Source organism: Rhineura floridana, chromosome 1 (genome assembly GCF_030035675.1).
Source record: "Rhineura floridana isolate rRhiFlo1 chromosome 1, rRhiFlo1.hap2, whole genome shotgun sequence".
In the NCBI taxonomy this organism is placed as follows: domain Eukaryota; kingdom Metazoa; phylum Chordata; class Lepidosauria; order Squamata; family Rhineuridae; genus Rhineura; species Rhineura floridana.
Window position 1 is genome coordinate 220,320,147 of NC_084480.1, and position 19,305 is coordinate 220,339,451.

The following is a 19,305-nucleotide window of genomic DNA, read 5'->3' on the forward strand; positions in this document are numbered from 1 at the left end:
ATGTTGGACTTTGTCACTTAAAAATGAACAGGTTGCTGAGTCCAACAGCTTGCAATAGAACTGAAGTTTATCATTGACTAGATTATTCCTGTTGATATAAACAGAGCTTGCTTCAAGGCAGGATCACACTATTAAATTGGTTAATCAGTACCACAGAAACAACATGCCTTACACAATACACAGAAAGAACTTTGGCCTTAGGATGGATAGATCATTGATCTGGTTTGCACATGATACTATATTGCTGGTCTTGGACCGAATTAAATAAAATCCAAATTCAAAAATTCACATGATACTACGCTTTGGTTTGTTAAACTATGGCTTATTAAATCATGGCTTAGAGTTGTGTGTGAACCCAGCCCAGGGGCTTAATTATGGTTGCACACTGCCAACAAATCACAATCTTGTCTGTTGTTGGCTTATGAATTTTGGTTTGTTTTGGTTTATGAATCTTGGTTTGTTTCAACTATGGTTTGGTGATACATGTGAACAGAGCATCCTTCCTTAACCATGGTTTCTTTGACCACCCCACCTCAGATACTCGCCAGTCTACGAAGTCACCAGACAAGAGGAGACAGGAAATTAACCAAACTTGAGAGAAAAGCCCATGGTTTGTTTGATCATCTGTGGGCCAACCTATGATTTACATGTGATTTGTTAAACAAACCATAGCTCAGCAATATGTGTGAACCAGGCCATTACAACAAGCCCCTGTACATAAAACATTTCTGACTTTTATTTACCTGCACCTCTCCGAAAGCCAGATCTTCAGATTTTCTAGGTTCTGTATCCCATGGATTTGGAGGATGCAGTTCAATTAGCACTATTCCATTATCTGGACCTGTTTCAATATCTAGAAAGGAAAGAAATAAGCTACTGCTCTGTTGTGTAAAGAAGCAAAGCCTCATCAGGTAAGTTGTGATTTGGCTGCTCAAAATGCTGTTGTAGACATCCCTTTGCACATAAAGACTTCTCCTTCTGTTGAAATGAATGAAAAAGCCCCTGTTCAGGTATATGCATTGGTGTATTCCTCAGAATACTGGATACAGACATTTGGCATGATGTCCCAGTTGTTTCAATACAGTGCACACAGGGTTGTGATTTAACTTGGTTTAAATCAAAATAGTCCAGCTTATCTTCTAGTTCATGAATTGGAGCCTCAAAGTGTACAGAACAGTGCAAAGGTATGTACATAATTCTAAAAAAATGTTCTAAGTGCTCTCCTAAATCAGATATTTGACTTTTTTCCTCATGATTCTCTGTCCTGTTTTTGAACTGGATCTAAAGATTCCCACTGCATTAACATAATCTGAAGAAAGATTAGTCACATCAGGCATTTTGGCTATGCGACTTTATATATGAGCAATATATTTACTCCCTCTAGTAGTAAACTCAAGTGTCTGAGTACCAATAGGATTGGAGCTAACATAAGGTCACTGTGAAACAATTCAGTGGTATCAATATGCTAGCGGGAGGGGGTGCACACACAAACACACAAGGTATGCAGAAGTACAAAACATTTTTTTTAAATGCCCAAATGGGGCAAATGCCTCCAAAAGCAGTCCAACGAGGACTGAGAAGGCTCAGTGGCTTCCAGTAACCATAGTAGGTTGAGTGTCTGATGGAAAAGAAAAACAGATCATTCTACAGGAGAGGTGAAAGAGTGAATAGGTCTACTTGGGCCCCTTACGACAAGTATATTCTGAAGGAGAGCATGGACAACTGCCCAGAACAGGAGCACCCCTATTAGGGAGTTAGAAAAAACGGATGGCCTGAAATCCCCCCACTTGGGTGGGAGGGCATGAATTCTCAGAACATTTAGGTGGGAGAGGACCTATCTGTAAAAATGAAGTGGCCAAAAATGGCTTCTCTCTTTCTCTCTTGAAAATAATATTTGCTGCTGCTTCAAGTTGATAAACTACTCTCAGCGCCCCTTCTAATTTGGGATGGAATGACTCATCATTAGGTGGATACACTGCACAAACTTTTTGCAGGTATCATTGCTCCCTCTAATACTAAAATCAGGTGGTTGAATGTGACACATGGCCACCAAAAATAAGATAGAGTCTTCTACATAGTTGGGGAATGCCTTAGGTATGTAAAAACACAAAACATTGTGAATTAAAGGAAGATTGTTTTTTAAAAAGAAAAAAAAACCCTCCAAATACTACCTGACAGGAACCTGTGAGTTGAGGCTAGAGGATGACAGAGACAGGATGGGAAACTCTAAAGAAGTCCAACAGACTGTAGCTCTATCCTTCAATTAGATGATGGAGGCTCCATGAATACAAGGGTCTATGCCATTGGCCCTGTCCCCAGTGTCACACAGCTGCCCTGCCCCCTGACACTCATGAACTGAGTGTTGTTTATAGTGGGGAGCAGGAGCCTGTCTGTGTAGACTTCTACATGTGTGGGCTTCCTCACAAGCTGGGATGAGAGTTCCAGGTCACCTGGAAGCTATGTGCAGAGATGTCTACATATGTAGATTATTCTGCTGCTGCTATCTTTGATCAGAGCAGGGACACTACACAGTGGGGAAGTTGTCCAATGTCAGCAATGAGACCAGACTAGTCTACCAATCAAGTCTATGGCTAAGATAATATAGGGTTACCAGGTGCCCGGTTTTCTGCTGGAGTTTCCGGCTTTTGGGGGTCCCCTCCGGGTCTCTGGGTAATTTACCTTAATCTCCAGGCTCTCAGCTTCAAGTTTTAAAAAAATTAAGTTTCTAGGTGGTCTGGTTTCTCGAGATATACACCAAAACATCAGCCCCCCCGCAACTGTTAAATCTGTTTAACGGATCTGTTATAGCAGCTCCTAGCTCAGAGCTTGGAAAAGGTACTTTTTTAGAACTACAACTCCCATCAGCCCCAGCCAGCATGGCCACTGGATTGGGCTGATGGGAGTTGTAGTTCAAAAGAATAACTTTTCCAAGCTCTGGCTCTAACCCTGCCCTTTCCGCATTGTAGCCAATAAGTGAAGCCAGGGTTGTGATTTGTTGACCCAGGCAGTGCCTAGACTTAATTGCAATGTCAGGAAATGGTGGCTTTGAGATCTTCAGTTTGAGTACGTAAGAATATGGCTTAAAGTTTTTTTTCTCTTGTGTGCAAGAGTCAGACCCTGGGCTGTTGGAGAGAGCAGTGCTTTGAAAACCTTGGCAATATGAAAGTATTTAATCCAATACTTGCTTTTCTGAGAGTAAAGCAATGCTAATCCCATGTACCTGGAGTAAACCCCATTGAATTCATTAGGACTTACTTTTGAGTAGACATGGTTAGTAGGATTGTGCTGTACATTAATGGGACTTTTGAGTAAACATAACAAAGAATTGTGTTTTGTTGTAAATCTTTCCCTCCCCCCTCCAATCCTATTTTTAAAGCAATTAGGCAGGGTTTACCTAGGAATCACGTTTTATTATGTAGGAAACTAATATTGATCTTTTAAAAAATGTGCTGCAATGACCAACTGGTTTGACAATAAACTATTATATGGGGTGTATTTTTACAAGTGTGTGTGTGTGTGTGTGTGTGTATGGACTCTTTCCAACATTCCTGTGAGGTAGGGTTGGTGATTGGAAACCGAGGCAGCTCACAATAAGAAATTAATCCCTTTAAAAACCAATAACCATAAAACAAGTATAAACAGTTGCAAAACAGCTTAAAGTGGCATGATTCTGAATTTTGGGTTGTGTGAATGAAGTTTATTTATTTATTTTTATTTATTATTTGATTTATATCCCACCCTTCCTCTTAGTAGGAACACAGGGTGGCAAACAAAAGCACTAAAAACACTTTAAAAATAATAAAAACAGACTTTAAAATATAGTAAAACAAAACATCTTTAAAAACATTTTTAAAAGCTTTAAAAACATTTAAAAGAAAAAGAAAAAGAAAAGGTTTAAAAACATATTAAAAAGCAATTCCAACCCAGACACAGACTGGGATAAGGTCTCAACTTAAAAGGCTTGTTAAAAGAACAAGTACCTTATCACTTGAGGCTGCAGTTTTTCCGGGTTGAATAAGCCCCATTGAATACATTGGGACTTGCTTCTGAGTAAACAAACATATGATTGCATTATAAATATCTTTACAGGTTGTGTAAATAATAAAGGTATTTGATAGTCATGCTTATATAAATATTTCTTCATACTGTGTCCCAATAAGTATCCGATTTCACACTATGGTTGTACAATACTTCCTCTACATTTTAAGTATGCCTTTCTTCCTTGAGGTGGTCATGGTTCTCCATTGTTTTCATCCTGAGGGGCAGATAGGCTGAAAGATGGTGAGTAGCCCATGGTCACCCACTACACTTTATAGCTCATTTGCATTTTGAAAAATTAATTAAAACAGTTTACATATAGGCAACACTTATTAAGTGGATCCACCCAATACATTTAAAGCACATCCAACTCACATTTAAAGTGCATGACTTCCCCTAAAGAATCCTGGGAAGTGTCATTTCTCCCTCACAGTTACAGTTCTGATTCTGTGGTGGGATTCATGTGCTTCAAATAGGTGTTGAATGTGCTTTAAATGAATGGTGTGGATCTGCCCTAGGTATGATGTGCATTCAACAGTGAATGTAAAGAACAATTTTAAAAGATACTTTTTTAAACAGGGGAAGGGTTGTAGCTCATTGGTAGGGCATATACTTTGCATGCAACGTCCAAAATTCAATCTCTGGAAAAGACTATTGCCTGGAATCCTGGAGAGCCAATGCTAGTCCATGTCATCAGTACTGAGCTATGCGGTACCAAATGGCCTGAGTCAGTATAAGGCAGTCCTAAAAGTGGGAAGAGACTCAACGGCCACAGTGACTTCAAAATGTATTTATGTATTTTATTTACAACAGTTTTATACTGCTTTATTGTAAAAAAATCTCAAAGCAGTTTACAGAAAGTATTAAAACAATAAAATTCTTGGCAAAACCAGTTAAAGACATGTATTTAAAAACTTTCAAAATAATAAAACCAACAATGAGTTAAAAACAGATTTAAAAACACAATAGCTTCTACATGCCTGGATAGGCTTGCCTAAACAAAAATGATTTTAGCAGGTGCTGAAAAGAGGTGTCTGCCTAATGTCAATAGGCAAGGAGTTCCAAAGCGTAGGTGCTGCCACTTTGTTGTTGTTATTATGTGCCTTCAAGTCGATTTCAACTTATTGCGACCCTATGAATCAGTTATCTCTAATAGCATCTGTCATGAACCACCCTGCTCAGATCTTGTAAGTTCAGGCCTGTGGTTTTCTTCATGGAATCAATACATCTCTTGTCTTCCTCTTTTTCTACTCCCTTCTGTTTTTCTGTATTGTCTTTTCTAGTGAATCATGTCTTCTTATTATGTGTCCAAAGTCAGAGGAAGGTAATGGCAAACCACCTCCGAATACCTCTTACCACAAAAACCCTATAAATAGAGTATCCAGAATGCTGCCACTCTACAGGACTGATTTCTTACAAGAGCAGAACAAGTACTAGGTGGCACCCATAACATGGAAAGCACAGCTTGAACTTGGCCTGGTAGCAAATCAGCAACCAATGCAGATTTCAGAGCAGAGGTATTACGTGCTGATAGGATCTCACTCATGTCAGCAATCATGCCGCAGCATTTCGCATTTACTGACTGGATGCCAGGATTTTTTTAGTTTTGGTTTTCGGTTATGAATCCTGACTGGTTGTGGGATGCTAAGTTGTCGCCTTACTCATAGGAATCATGTTGTGTTTGGTATGGTATTGCATTTAGGAAACCATCACTGTCTTTTGTTTTTCATTTTCTGTTTGCATTTCATTTACCTTGAACCTCACTCCCTTACATCCATTGAAGCAACAGCAGTGGTTGCATGTGCTCAGCACAACCCCCTAAAACCCATTGATGATGCTGATGGAGAATTTTTTCTCCTTTGGGATCTTTTGCTGGGGGTCCTTAAAAAAATATTTGAGGACACTAACTGTCAGTGTTCTAAAAGCCAGACGCACAGCTGCTGGGCTTGCCTAATCACTTTAGACAGTCATAGCTTCCCCCAAAGAATACTGGAAAGTGTAGTTTGTGAAGGGTGCTGAGAGGAGTCTCCTATTTTCCTGACAGAGCTCCAGTGGCCAGAGTGGTTTAATAGTCAGCCACTCTGACTGAAGGTCTGTGAGGGGAACAGGGACTCTCCTAGCAACTCTCAACACTTTTCACTAACTATACTTCCCAGGATTCTTTGGGAGAAGCCATGACTGTCTAAAGTGAAATAAAGGTCTGGTGTGGATGTGGCCAGGGACAGCTTTGGTTTAAATTTGGGTGGGAAGCTGTGATGCCCCTGTAAATATAATACAGTAAATATGGTAAGTGTGGGTTTATTAGAGTATATGTGGTAAGTGAGCTGAGGGAGAGGGTTGTTGGTTGGTTCTGGGTTTTGGAGAGGATGGATTGGATTTAGGTGGGTAGTGAGACAGGTTATTTATGACTAAGAAATATAAAGAGTAACGCATCTTATGAAACCACATGATTGTTGACTGGACCTTTAAGTAATCTTGTTATTCCCTGTGTAAATAAATAAATAGTTCTTGGTTTACCAAAACACCTGATCCTTGGCTAGGTTTCACAGACAGGAAGGGTGGGCAGGGCATATACCAAGGTTGGGAAACAGTATCAATGGTGGCAGTGGTGAAGAGATAGTGTAACATCATCAGGTATTCAAAAAAACCCAGGGCTGTAATCTTTATAGGCACAAAGATACAGGGGGGTTGTGGCCTGTAAGTGCACCCAGACACGATGTAGCAATAGGCCAGGAGAAGACTATGGCACAGTCTCAAGGCTATATTGTTTACAGAGAGTGTCAGGTGGTGGTGCCTAGCAGTGGGATCTTGAGAGATCTGTGTTAGGGCCGGTGAGAGAACCGTTAAGACACCAGGACCCTGAGGTGATTGTGACAAGGTGGTGACCACAGGAGGGGTCCTGACAGAGGCTACATGTGCCTTCTGTAGAATAAAAAGGTGGGGAAAACGCTGAAAAGCAATGATACTGTTCACAATGTTTTCCTTTTGGAAAATAAAGGGGCTTCCCCTCTGCCCAGTGCACACCCACCCAATCTCCTCCCCTCCCTGTCCCTCCCCCAGGGCAGTTTCACCTATACTAAACATGATTGCAAAGAAATAACTCCCACTGAACTCAAAAAGTATGTAAATTATCAAACCCATCCTTCCTTTTTAAATGTTTTTAAACCGCAAGTTTTTTTTTTACTATTAGTGAATTTCTCTGCTTTTTAATCCAGGTCATAAGAAATGGGATCCTGTGCAAATTTGCTGAGAATGGATTGATCATTTGCATGCTTATTGAGTTTAGCTTGATTTACCCCTCTGCAATCATGGTTAGGATAGGTGAAACTGACAAGGGGGGAGGAAGGGCAGCAGTAGGGGAGGAAGGAGGGAAGGGCAGAGGGATGGAGGGGATGGGAGTAAGTGGGAGGGGGAGGAGAGGAGGAAGGGCAGGTTTGATTATTTGCATGCTTATTGAGTTTAGCTTGATTTACCCCATGCAGTCATGGGTGAAACTGACCATAGGGGGAGGAGGAGAAGAGGGAGGAGGGAGGACTGGAGTAGGCAGGGGAGAAGGAAGAAGGAAGAGGGGAGGGAAGGAAGAAGGGAGGAGGAGGGGAGAGGGGAGGGAAAGGAAGGAGGGGGAGGGGAAAGGCAGGTCTGATCATTTGCATGCTTATTGAGTTCAGTGGAATTTACTCCCATGCAATCATGTTTAGGATAGGTAAAACTGACCATGGGGGAGGAGGAGAAGGGGGAGGGAAGAGAAGGAGGGGGAGAGGGTAGGAGGGGGAGGAGATTGGAAGGGGAGGGGGAAGAGCAAAGGGGAGAGAAGGGGCAAGAGGAAGGAGGAGGAGGAGGAGGAGGAGGGGAGGGCACACCCATGCCAGACCTTTATTTCACTTTAGACTTTAGTCATTGCTTCCCCCAAAGAATCCTGGGAAGTGTAGTTTGTGATGGGTGCTGAGAGTTGCTAGGAGATGCCCTATTCCCCTGACAGAGCTGCAGTCCCCAGAAGTGGGGCTGGTTGTTAAACACTCTGGCCATCAGGGGAATAGGAGTCTACTAACAACTCTCAGCACCCTTCATAAACTACACTTCCCAGGATTCTTTGGGGGAAGCAATGACTAAAGTCTAAAGTGAAATAAAGGTCTGGCATGGGTGTGACCACCTGTTTAGCCAAGCCAAACAGCTGTGGCTCTGGCTTTTAGGACACTGACAGTTGGTTCTTACTGAGCATGCCCATGCTTATCATTGATTCAATGTTAAATTTCTTAAATTAATTAAAAATCAGCTATTCGTTTTTTTAACTTTTAAACTGCAGAATATGAAGGTCAGAGTATGGGGCAAGGTCAGTAATAGGATTACAGGTACTCTGTGAACATGGCTGATTTTTAATTAATTTCAACAAATTATGAGACCACTGACAGAAAAAAGTCCAACAGGGGTCAGGATTTCCCCCTCTCTTGTTTACAATTTGAACTCTCGATTTTCTCTGTTTTGTGTATCACCATGAAAACTTAGTGGGTTGTTAAGCAAGCATTTATGAGTTCAGTACTATACATTTTGTAAGGTTTTGTTTTGAAATGAGCTTATGGGAAGCATGAGAATGGCATGGGGGGTATTTTCAATATAACATTGCGGAATGTGAAAAATCCATGCTGATTATAGTATAAAGCCACTCTCGTGGCTGTACAATTTTAATTTCAGTTGCTGAAAATGCCTGCTGCATCATAATACAGATTTTATCCACCCATTCACCTTAACTGCTCAGCTACCTAATACTTCTTCCAAGAGGAGGTGCATGGAAATCATAGCGTCAAATTAGCAGTGACTTGTGGACTTAGTTCCTTACTCTTAAGGAATCCCTATTTCTCTGCAGCAAGTGTAGCTCAGAGTAAGAGACTAATTAGGCCTCGTGGCAGCTACTCCTTGGTAAGTAAATTAATAGGCCACATCTCAGCTGGTTCTTCAGGCAGGCGACTGATGGTGTGTGAGATCTGAGTCATATTGTCACAGATCTTAGTTTAATCAGGTGTGCTTTCTGTTATAAAGGTATAAAAATCTAGTCAAATGTTTGGCCTGGAGTATCTACTGCTACCAGATAAGAACTTTCAATGCATATATAATTGAACTGCCACCCAACCAGTGTAAAGCACATCCTAGAAATACTATGGAAACGACAGGGAACGGCAAAATGGGAAAGCAAAGAAGTTTTATCAGTGTGATCTTCAGTGCTCTGTTACATGCAGCCATATACAATACGTGTATTTGTTGTTCTTATGTGCCTTCAAGTTGATTACGACTTATGGTGACCTTATGAGTCAGTGGCCTCTAAGCATCTGTCATGAACCACCCTGTTCAGATCTTGTAAGTTCAGGTCTGTGGCTTCCTTTATGGTATCAATCCATCTCTTTTTTGGTCTTTTTCTACTCTTTTTCTACTCCCTTCTGTTTTTCCTAGCATTATTGTCTTTTCTAGTGAATCATGTCTTCTCATTATGTGTCCAAAGTATGATAACCTCAGTTTCATCATTTTAGCTTCTAGTGATAGTTCTGGTTTAATTTGTTCTAACACCCAATTATTTGTCTTTTTTGCAGTCCATGGTATGCACAAAGCTCCCTCTTCCAACACCACATTTCAAAGGAGTTGATTTTTCTCTTATCCACTTTTTTCACTGTCCAACTTTCACATCCATACGTAGAGATCAGGAATACCATGGTCTGAATGATCCTGACTTTAGTGTTCAGTGATACCTCTTTGCATTTGAGGACCTTTTCTAGTTCTCTCATAGCTGCCCTCCCCAGTCCTAGCCTTCTTCTGATTTCTTGACTATTGTCTCCATTTTGGTTAATGACTGTGCCAAGGTATTGATAATCCTTGACAAGTTCAATATCCTCGTTGTCAACTTTAAAGTTACATAAATCTTCTGTTGTCATTACTTTAGTCTTCTTGACATTCACCTGTAGTCCTGCTTTTCTGCTTTCCTCTTTAACTTTCATCAGCATTTGTTTCAAATCATTACTGGTTTCTGCTAGTAATATGGTATCATTTGCATATCTGAAATTATTGATATTTCTCCCTCCAATTTTCACACCTCCTTCATCTTGGTCCAATCCCACTTTTTGTATGTTCTGCGTATAGATTAAATAAATAGGATGATAAAATACCCCCATCTCCAATCTTCTTGTCCAGAGTATAGGGTGCACATCAAGACAGTCAGATGCTGTGGCACCCCCATTTCTTTTAAAGCATTCCATAGTTTTTCGTGATCCACACAAATCAAAGGCTTTGCTGTAATCTCTAAAGCACAGGGTGATTTCCTTCTGAAATTCCTTGTTCCGTTCCATTATCCAACATATGTTTGTGATATGATCTCTAGTGCCTCTTCCCTTTCCAAATCCAGCTTGGACACCTGGCATTTCTCGCTCCATATATGGTGAGAGCCTTTTTTGTAGAATCTTGAGCATTACTTTACTTACATGGGATATTAAGGCAATAGTTTAATAGTTCTGTGTCTGTATTAGAATTAATATGTTTTTTAATAACGTTTTTAACCCTTTTTTAAAGTTGTATTTTAAAAAAATGTTTTTAACGCTGTTTTGTTTTAATATATTTTAAGACCTGTTTTTATGATGTTTTAAACTGTTTTTAGCACTTTGTTTGCCGCCCTGGGCTCCTGCTGGGAGGAGGGGCAGGGATACAAATTAAATAAATAAATACTGCACTCCTTGGGATCTCCTTTCTTTGGAATTGGGACGTATATGGAACGCTTCCAGTCTGTTGGCCGTTGTTTAGTTTTCTATATTTCTTGACAATTTTTTGTTAAAATTTGGACAGATTCAGTCTCAGTAGCTTGTAGCAACTCTGTTGGTATGTCATCTATTCCTGGTGATTTGTTTCTTCCAAGTATTTTAAGAACAGCTTTCACCTCACATTATAAAATTTCTGGTTCTTCACCATATGGTTCCTCTGTGAATGAATTTGTCATCCTGGCATCTCTTTTACAGAGTTCTTCAGTGTATTGCTTCCATCTTCCTTTTATTTCATCTCGGTCAGTCAGTGTGTTCCCCTGTTGATTATTCCACATCCTTATTCTTGGTTTAAATTTCCCCTTAATTTCTCTAATCTTTTGGCTCTTGTTCCACCCTTTTTGTTGTCCTCTTCTATTTCTATACAATAACTATTGTAATAGTTTTCTTTGTTCTTACGTACTAGTCACTGTATTATTGCATTTAGGGTTTGAACTGTGTTTATATCTCCTGTTGCTTTTGCTTTCCTTCTCTCTTTAACCATTTTAAGAGTTTCTTCAGTCATCCATTGAGGTCTTTCTTTCTTTTTAACTAGAGGTATTGTCTTTTTGCATTCTTCCCTGATAATGTCTCTGACTTCAATCCATACTTCCAAGTAAGTGTCTTTGAGTTTGGTGGAGCTAATTCTCTAGGAAGTGATCACAGGACTGAAGCCTTAGGTCACCCTTGCCCCAGTGGAGAATATCAAAAATCTCCCCTTTCTTTTATTTAAATTGGTGCAATTTGTTCAGAATAGTCCTGATTCAAATTAGATCAGTTTAAATAATTTTAAAAACGGAGGAGAACAGTTCTGGTTTGGAAAGAGCTGACTGGGATAGGAAAGGCAAGTCCACTAATAGGTTTTTCCCCCTCAGGCTGATTACAATATTGCCAAGATTGGAAGCTGAGAAAGATCAGGAAGGAGGGAAAATATCCTTTTGGGGGTTGTCCTGCTGCAGAAATCCCCTAATACTAGGATAGAAGGATCTCTCCATTTCAGTTCTCTCAGTTTCTCATGTTTCCAATCTCAAATTTAGATCTCTACATTTTTGCAGCAATTTTTAAAAAAATCCTCATGAAAATTTATCAGCATTTTCGTGCACATTTCTACTGCTAAATAGATTTTTGTATTCAGTTTTGACTCATATACATATTTTTGCAAGCACTTTCCCCTATTTTAACACATTTTTAGATGTTATTTTCACTAATATTTTAATTTGTGTGCACACTTTGCTCTAAAATATGCATTTTTTGTAGATACTGGTTTGTTGGAGAACTACATCACAAAATTTGGATGTGTAGATTTCAGAGGATGGCTGTATTTTGGTTCTCATTTTGTTTCAGAAAGTGCAAATGGGACAGATTTGCCTTTAAATGTGAACAGAATCAAATTTCTCTCCCATCCCTACCTAATACACCAGAGCACCCACTGCCTACCTCCTCCTTGGGGCCCTTTGGAGAAGGAGAGCAGGGCAGCTCTGCAACTATCTCCCTCCCCGCTCTCCACTGCCACCTTCTCTCTTCTGCCTCCTTTCCTTGTTGGAACTGCTAAAAGAAACCTTGGTTGCTGGGGGGAAGAAGCAGGCAATAATCACTTGGCATAAATCACGGGGGTTGATAATGACGCAACGTACCCCACACAACTGGGCTCCTGGGATCCAGCTCTCCAGCTTGTGTCATTCCCCTACCACCACCTGCCAAGGGTACCAGCATATTAAAAAGGCTCACTTTTGTCCTAATTTGTGCACAGTAGTCATTTACGGGAAAATATATGATCTTTTCCCCTAAATGACTATTCTGTGCAAATTCGATCACTTTTTTAAAAAATTGTCCAGAAACTGACATTATCAAAACTGAAAGAAAACTGACTTAAAATGGCAGAATCAGGGGGCAGGCAACAGTAATCCATGAGGAGATGGGAACAAGCAAACTAAGCAGGAATCTACATAACAATGGAAATGGCTGTCAATAGCAACACACAGCAGCCAATTTGGTCTTTAAGAACATAAGAGCCTGCTGGATCAGGCCAGTGGCCCATCTAGTCCAGCATCCTGTTCTCACAGTGGCCAACCAGATGCCTGGGGGAAGCCTGCAAGCAGGACCCGAGTGCAAGAACACTCTCCCCTACTGAGGCTTCCGGCAACTGGTTTTCAGAAGCATGCTGCCTCTGACTAGGGTGACAGAGCACAGCCATCATGGCTAGTAGCCATTGATAGCCCTGTCCTCCATGAATTTGTCTAAGTACAACTGGAAACACACACCTGTGTGGACGAGTGAGAGCAAACTCAAAGTGATAAAATGTGGATTCCAAATGAGCTCCAGCTCAAATGTGGACAAGTCCTTGAAAGGCCAGCGACTAAGAAATTGAGGTGAAGGAGGAGAGGCAAGCAAATGAAGGGCAAAAAAGGAGGGTTGCTGATTACGAGAGGGTAAGGGGGATGCAGGGGTTGAAAGTTGTCTGTCAGGCCCCACTAGTCAGGCAAAAAGAGGGTGGAGCTGAGAACGCCATTGCATTTTTATGCCAAAACCAGTATGTACCCAGTCGAAATACATTTTTATTGTTAATTGAACACTTTTGCACAAAACTGCTCCTGCACAGAAGGTCTGCATTAAAAATAACCCAGACAGCGAGCCTGAATAACAGCTATTGCTGTGGCAAGTATGTGTGTGTGTGTGAATCCAGGTAAAAGGAACAAGTCTAGTGGATTCTCTTGCCTTCATCTTCCTTTCTGCTTTGCGTGCACGTGTGTGTGTACACATGCACACAAGAGAGGCGATGCACAAACTGTAGGACAAACACTTCTTTTCATTCTTCTTCTTTCATCATCTCTCCTTCTTCCCTTCCCCCTGCCCCAAATAAACAATCCTCCATTTTGTTCATTATAAAACATGCCAGTAATATTTGCTATTGCACACTTCCTTGGGATTTTTGTTAAGGTGCATGTCTGTGTGTATGCTCAGAATATGAAAAGGTAGTGGAGAGCAGAGGACAGCAAATAGCCGAACAACAGTGAATATAGCGTCTAAAACAATCAGGAGTGTGTGGATGTTGGTAAGCCAATCACACACATACAAAGAACAGATCTGAATGACCCATTTGTGAGATAGTATCTCTGTGTGGACATGGCCTCTGTAGAACAGGAAAATCCACTTTAAATGGGAGGAAAGCATAAATTGGCATTTGGATAAGGACAACACAAAAGACATGCATCCACGGGATGCATTTGATCCACTTTAACCTGTAGTGTGGACACACCCAAAGATTTACTAGGTTTACTAATCCAAGTTCCTGTTGTAAAAATGGTAACAGCTTGAATAATGCACATCACCTTGAGGACTTTGGTTAAAGAAGTGACAGATTATAGATAAATATTGTATAACTAAAATTAGCTAGAGTTAGGGATGCCAGATGTTACCAGTTTTGTTTTGTTGGAAATGTGGCAAAAGCTACTCCTGTTTGAGTTCTTTTTGCATTCTAGAAGGAAGATAGCATTAGGATCCTCCAGCTGGCTAGGCCTGCCTACCTTTACCTGTGCTCTTCTCTACTTAGCTTCTTTCTGTTGTTAAACTGATATGCTCAGGGAAGCTGGCCTGCCCCTTCTTCTTTTGTCTTCTTCTTCAACTGTCCTTGGAGAGAGGAGACATCTTTATCTTTGTTTTCTCTCCTGAACCATGAGGGCAATACTTGGGCGTTGCGCCTCCAACTTAGTTAGAACTAGGTATGCCCTTCCTATCTACTATATATTTCTATAAATAAGGTATCTTTTTTCTTATTTTACTAAATCTTAAGTCTGAGTGATTTACATACAGGGTACAGGCCTGCTTCTTAGGTAAATACACACAATGGCACACACAGTTCAGACTGCTGAGTTACTCTGCATACGCATAACAAAGGTGATGGGCCCAGTGACCTAAACTGAACTGCTAGTCATGCCTGAGAGCTAAAAAGCTAAGTGCTGTGTGTGATTTACAAAAGAGATCAAAAAGGGGCTTTAGGTTAGAGAAAGAAAGGCAGCACAAAAGATAGGAAATCATGGCTGAAGAATCAACACTTAAGACAAGTGTCCGAAGGCTGGAGAAAGACATTATGTGATTATGTTTCATATTGCTGGTTCTCATTGAACACTTATGAGTCTGACTTGCTCTGTATCTGACTGGGTTTCCTCTCTGCTTCTTTATCACAAACATGGCCAAATCCAGTGGATGAGATTACAGTTGCCCACAAATGGATCTTCTCAGAGTAGCACTGATGTTGTGAAATTCCCTCCCCTTGGAGATCCATCAGACCCTTTCTTTTTTAACACTGTAGATCAATCTTCCCCAACCTTTGGGTCCCCAGATGTTCCTAGACTACAGTTACCATAATTTCTGACCACTGGCTGGGGCTGATGGGAATTGTAGTCCAGCAATATCTGGGGACCCAAAGGCTGAGAAAGGCTGCTGTTTTATTTCATCAAGTTTTTGGTTTTTGTGTTTTTACCATCAGCCGTGCTTGGCTTTTAAAAACTAAAGTCTTGTTATTTTATCTCATATGTATGGCAGCAAACAGACCAAACACTAATAAATCAAACCAAGATCTTTAAAACCACTTGAACAAATTGGATTTCTACTTCTTTTAAACCACGAAACAAGAAAACAATAAATGTGGCATTCCTATAAAAAGCTGCAACAGATATCACTTTACCTAGTTCATCTTGATAGAAGCTGTCTGGAGGGTTAACATATTTCATTGTGCTCACATCCAGCTTCCAGTTATGCTTAGTGCAACGGACACATCTAGGTTAAACAGACAACAGAAATAGCTGATACCAACATCCTTTTAAGTGTGAATCCTTAGAGCAATATGACAAAAATTTAGTACTGCAAAGCTAGCCAATGAAGTCAGATCCTATTGTGATGGGAAGAGAGCAGTGCATGATAGGAAAAAGCAGTTTCGGGATAGAATCATGATCAGAGTGATGGGCAGGTTTTTTAAAAATTGGTTTGCTTAATTTATTAATTGCTTCCCATGAAGCATCTCAAAGCAATTTCACAATGCAGCAAAAACATATATTAATAATTATACATATAAAACAGTTAAAACTTATGAAAGTGCAGAGCTGAGAATCAGAGCATAATACTAGATTATCCTGGGGCAAGGAGACCCAGGAAGCAAGCTAGAGAACTGGAGCCTGGCCAGTGGCAGCTGATGGCTCCATGTCAGTTGGGGCAGTGGAATCTCTTCTGGGTTTTAGTCCAGGCTTTCAAGGAATTTGAAAGTTCAGACTAAAACCCAGAGCAGATTCTACTGCCCCCTGAAATGGAGCCACCAGCTGCCACTGAGCTTGGCAGCAGAGGTAGAGCCTTATTGCATCAGTGGCTAGTCACAATTTCTGTGTCTGTCCCTTCCCAAAGAAGGCCTAGATTCTGACAAAACTCTAAGAATTCTGCAGGGAAGATTTACTTTCTCTTGGACAAGCAACTTCTTATACATATTGAAAATATTGCACAAGATAATACAATATGTATATATAAGGTATATGATACTGTTACAGGCCGTCTGTAATTTTTCCTTATTTTTGACCCTTTTGAGGTCTCCAAGGGAGAACAAAATGTGTAAAAATTGGGTGACAGGAGTTTGTTTTGTATAGAAAAAAACCAGTTGGTAGTACAGCCTAGCTGCTGACAGCTAACTGCTGTAAGAGTGAACTAACTAACGCAAAAATGGAATGCAGAGTCATTTCTGTGGAAAAAAACCCCCTCCAAGATAGAGGTTAAAATGTATATATGCCACAAATTCTGGAGCTGAGGGCTTGTATCAAAGGGGCTTCTTAAGACACATGTAACGTAGTCTCTAATTATATGAACTAAATGAATGGCTCATCAATAACAAGCATATTAACTCAGTGTTTGTGTATGGGTAGCATGTGTATAGTTTTTCCATGCTTTAACTTGTTAAGATTAAATCCAGGATAGATTCCTGAGAAGGGACTGACAATTGTCCTCAGAAAAGTATGTCCAGAAGAGACATGAAAAAGAGCCATCATGAACAAAACACAAGAAAGATTCTTCCACTGCAGTTTGTACCTTTAGCCAGCACACTTGTTCCCCTATCAAGGACAGTGGGTGTGACCTTCTTTCAAGGTCTGAAACCCCAAAGAGACACCTGTCAGCCAAGGTCAGTCTCCAGCCCTCCTGAAGAATCACACCAACAAGTTGTGTGAGACATGCTGCAACTGATATAGGCCATGAAATATGAACAAAACTGGAAAGAAAAAGTAGAAGGCACCACTTGGTTCTAGCCATATCATCTTCAGGTGAAGGAGCATCAACCCCAGCACAAATGTCAAACAAGTATATTGAAATGAGTGGGATTGCGAAGATGGCAACATCATCAACATCCAATCAGACACCTGATGGTGAAATGCTGTTATTGCTTTGTCATTGTCATGCCAGTTTGATCCCCTTAATTATTTTCCTGGGTCACTGGTAGCAAATAGTTAAATCTTTTGACATTTCCCATCCCGGTGACCTGGTGATTTTACAGCCCAGCTGTATCAGCTTGCAGCAATTTGGCACCTCTCTATCAGCAAGAGGGGCCTGGTTCCGTCAAGGCCGTAAAAACTCCTACGGCTTGTTATGGGAAACCAAGAGGCACGGCGCCTGGTGCTGTGGGAACATCATTTCATCATTCCTGTGATGAACCTGCTAATTAGTTGATTGTCTCCGGCTGAGGCAGGAATTTTCTCCATAAGAGGAGGCCTCGGGCTCTGGGCTGTGTTCCACTTGTGGGCACCACCTTGCTTATGGTGATGCTCTGCAGTAGCTCCATTATATCTCCTGACTGGCAGTCCCTGAGGGGAAGGACGCTAACGACTGAGAGAGAGCTGAGGCTTTGTGAGTATAGCTGAGGCAGTTAGTTTTATTATTTTTATTTGTGCCAAGAACCTTGTGTAGATTGTTTGTTATATACCTTGCCCCTTTGGGTGTTGGTCTTAGGATTTGATTTGCTGCTCAAAACTATTTGTATGTACCTTTTTTATCTTTTGTACCCTTTATCCCTTTTCTTATTTTTTTTCTTTTAATAAACTTTACTTATTTTAAAGCAACGTGTGTTTATTCCAGAGAAGGGGTTCAGTTCCTAAATTCAGTCCTGGCTACTTGACCAAACTACCGTGTACTAGAGGAACGTTTTCACTTAAGACTTCTGAAGGGGCCAGGAGGGTATCAAGCCTCTGGTCCTGAGAGGCTTAGGTGTTCAGTGGGCTCTGGGGGTCCCTTCACCCCAGAGTAGTTAACCAATAGAAGGGTGGTGGCAGTACTACCGTGCAGGGTTAGTGTAAGCATACACAACCCTAACAGACCAGGTTTGCTAGGATCAATTGCCCACGGCTGGGGATTGATTCCTGGGACAGTAAAAGTAGGAGGAGTGGAACTCCCTGCTTTCACTACTGTCATGGTCCTAGAACTCTGGAAATGGTGCAGAGCAGAGCTTATATCAGTGTTTATACTGATTATACTGCAAGTGACTATTGGAATTTGTGCTTCTGCTGTAAATTGTGTTAGCACACCCACATCACTGAAACTGACATGTTGGTGGATATAACCTGAAAGAAGATTCAGAAATAAGCCATTCACACAGATATATGCCAAATGACACAAAGTGCATCCTGGGGGATTATCAGTTGAAAGGGGCCTGGAATGTGCAGCTTTAATTTGGGGTTTTTTTTTTAATTCATGAGGACTATCCCTTCGCAGGGATTGGTCAATACTACCCTACAATGGCTCTGGATCAGGGACATCAGCCCAACGTATTACCCTGTGATCTTGCCACACAACAATCAGGAGTACATGCACATGGGCTCTGTTGAATTACCTGCGGAGCAGGATCAAGGAACTGGTACACTCCTACAATGGATCCTGAGGGCTGAAAGAAGCATAACATGGCAGGTAATGGAAAACATGCCCTGCATCTTCTATGTTCAATCTTACCTCTCCCAGATTGGTAACATTGTGTTGGTCAACAATGCCTGCTTCCCAATCACTACGTTGGCTATATGTAGTGAAGGATATCATGATGCCTGTTTTTCTGCATGGGAACCCTATGAGGCCTGGAGTGACATCACCACTGAATTTGAATACACTCACATGAATGCATCCCATAAGACTTTAAACACCTGCTGCCATGGAACCCCATGTCTTTGTGTGTATGGTGGACTGACTCCTTTCCCAAATATGGTGCATGACTATTGTCAAGAATACGCGACCCCATTTCTGGCACACAACCCAGCCTGGAAGGCTCAGGAGCAGTTAGTCATGTTGCTAGCCAAATAGATTTACAAAGGGATAACATCCTGGTTCTGAGAGATATGTTTGCCCAACGAAGAAGAAGGTAATTAAGAAATCAATTGGATTTGTCCACCGAGACATCCAGCAAAGAGGAGCTGCCAGTCGTACCCATGTGTGTTGTTCAACCAACTCCACACATGGTGTCTAATTCAGAATAGAATGTTAGTGA

General features: G+C 41.0%; 1 protein-coding gene across 6 annotated transcripts in view; it reads right to left on the reverse strand.

The window, feature by feature from the left end:
• LOC133368967 (cytidine monophosphate-N-acetylneuraminic acid hydroxylase-like) overlaps nucleotides 1–19,305 on the reverse strand; it is a 149,707-nt gene that overhangs the window by 39,351 nt on the left and 91,051 nt on the right. For all 6 annotated transcript variants that reach the window (XM_061593732.1, XM_061593741.1, XM_061593723.1 and 3 more), the window contains 2 exons: nucleotides 15,493–15,584; nucleotides 744–853 (listed from right to left, as the gene is read on the reverse strand). In XM_061593732.1, the coding sequence (XP_061449716.1) occupies nucleotides 744–853; nucleotides 15,493–15,584 (202 nt within the window). The remainder of the gene's footprint in view (nucleotides 1–743; nucleotides 854–15,492; nucleotides 15,585–19,305) is intronic.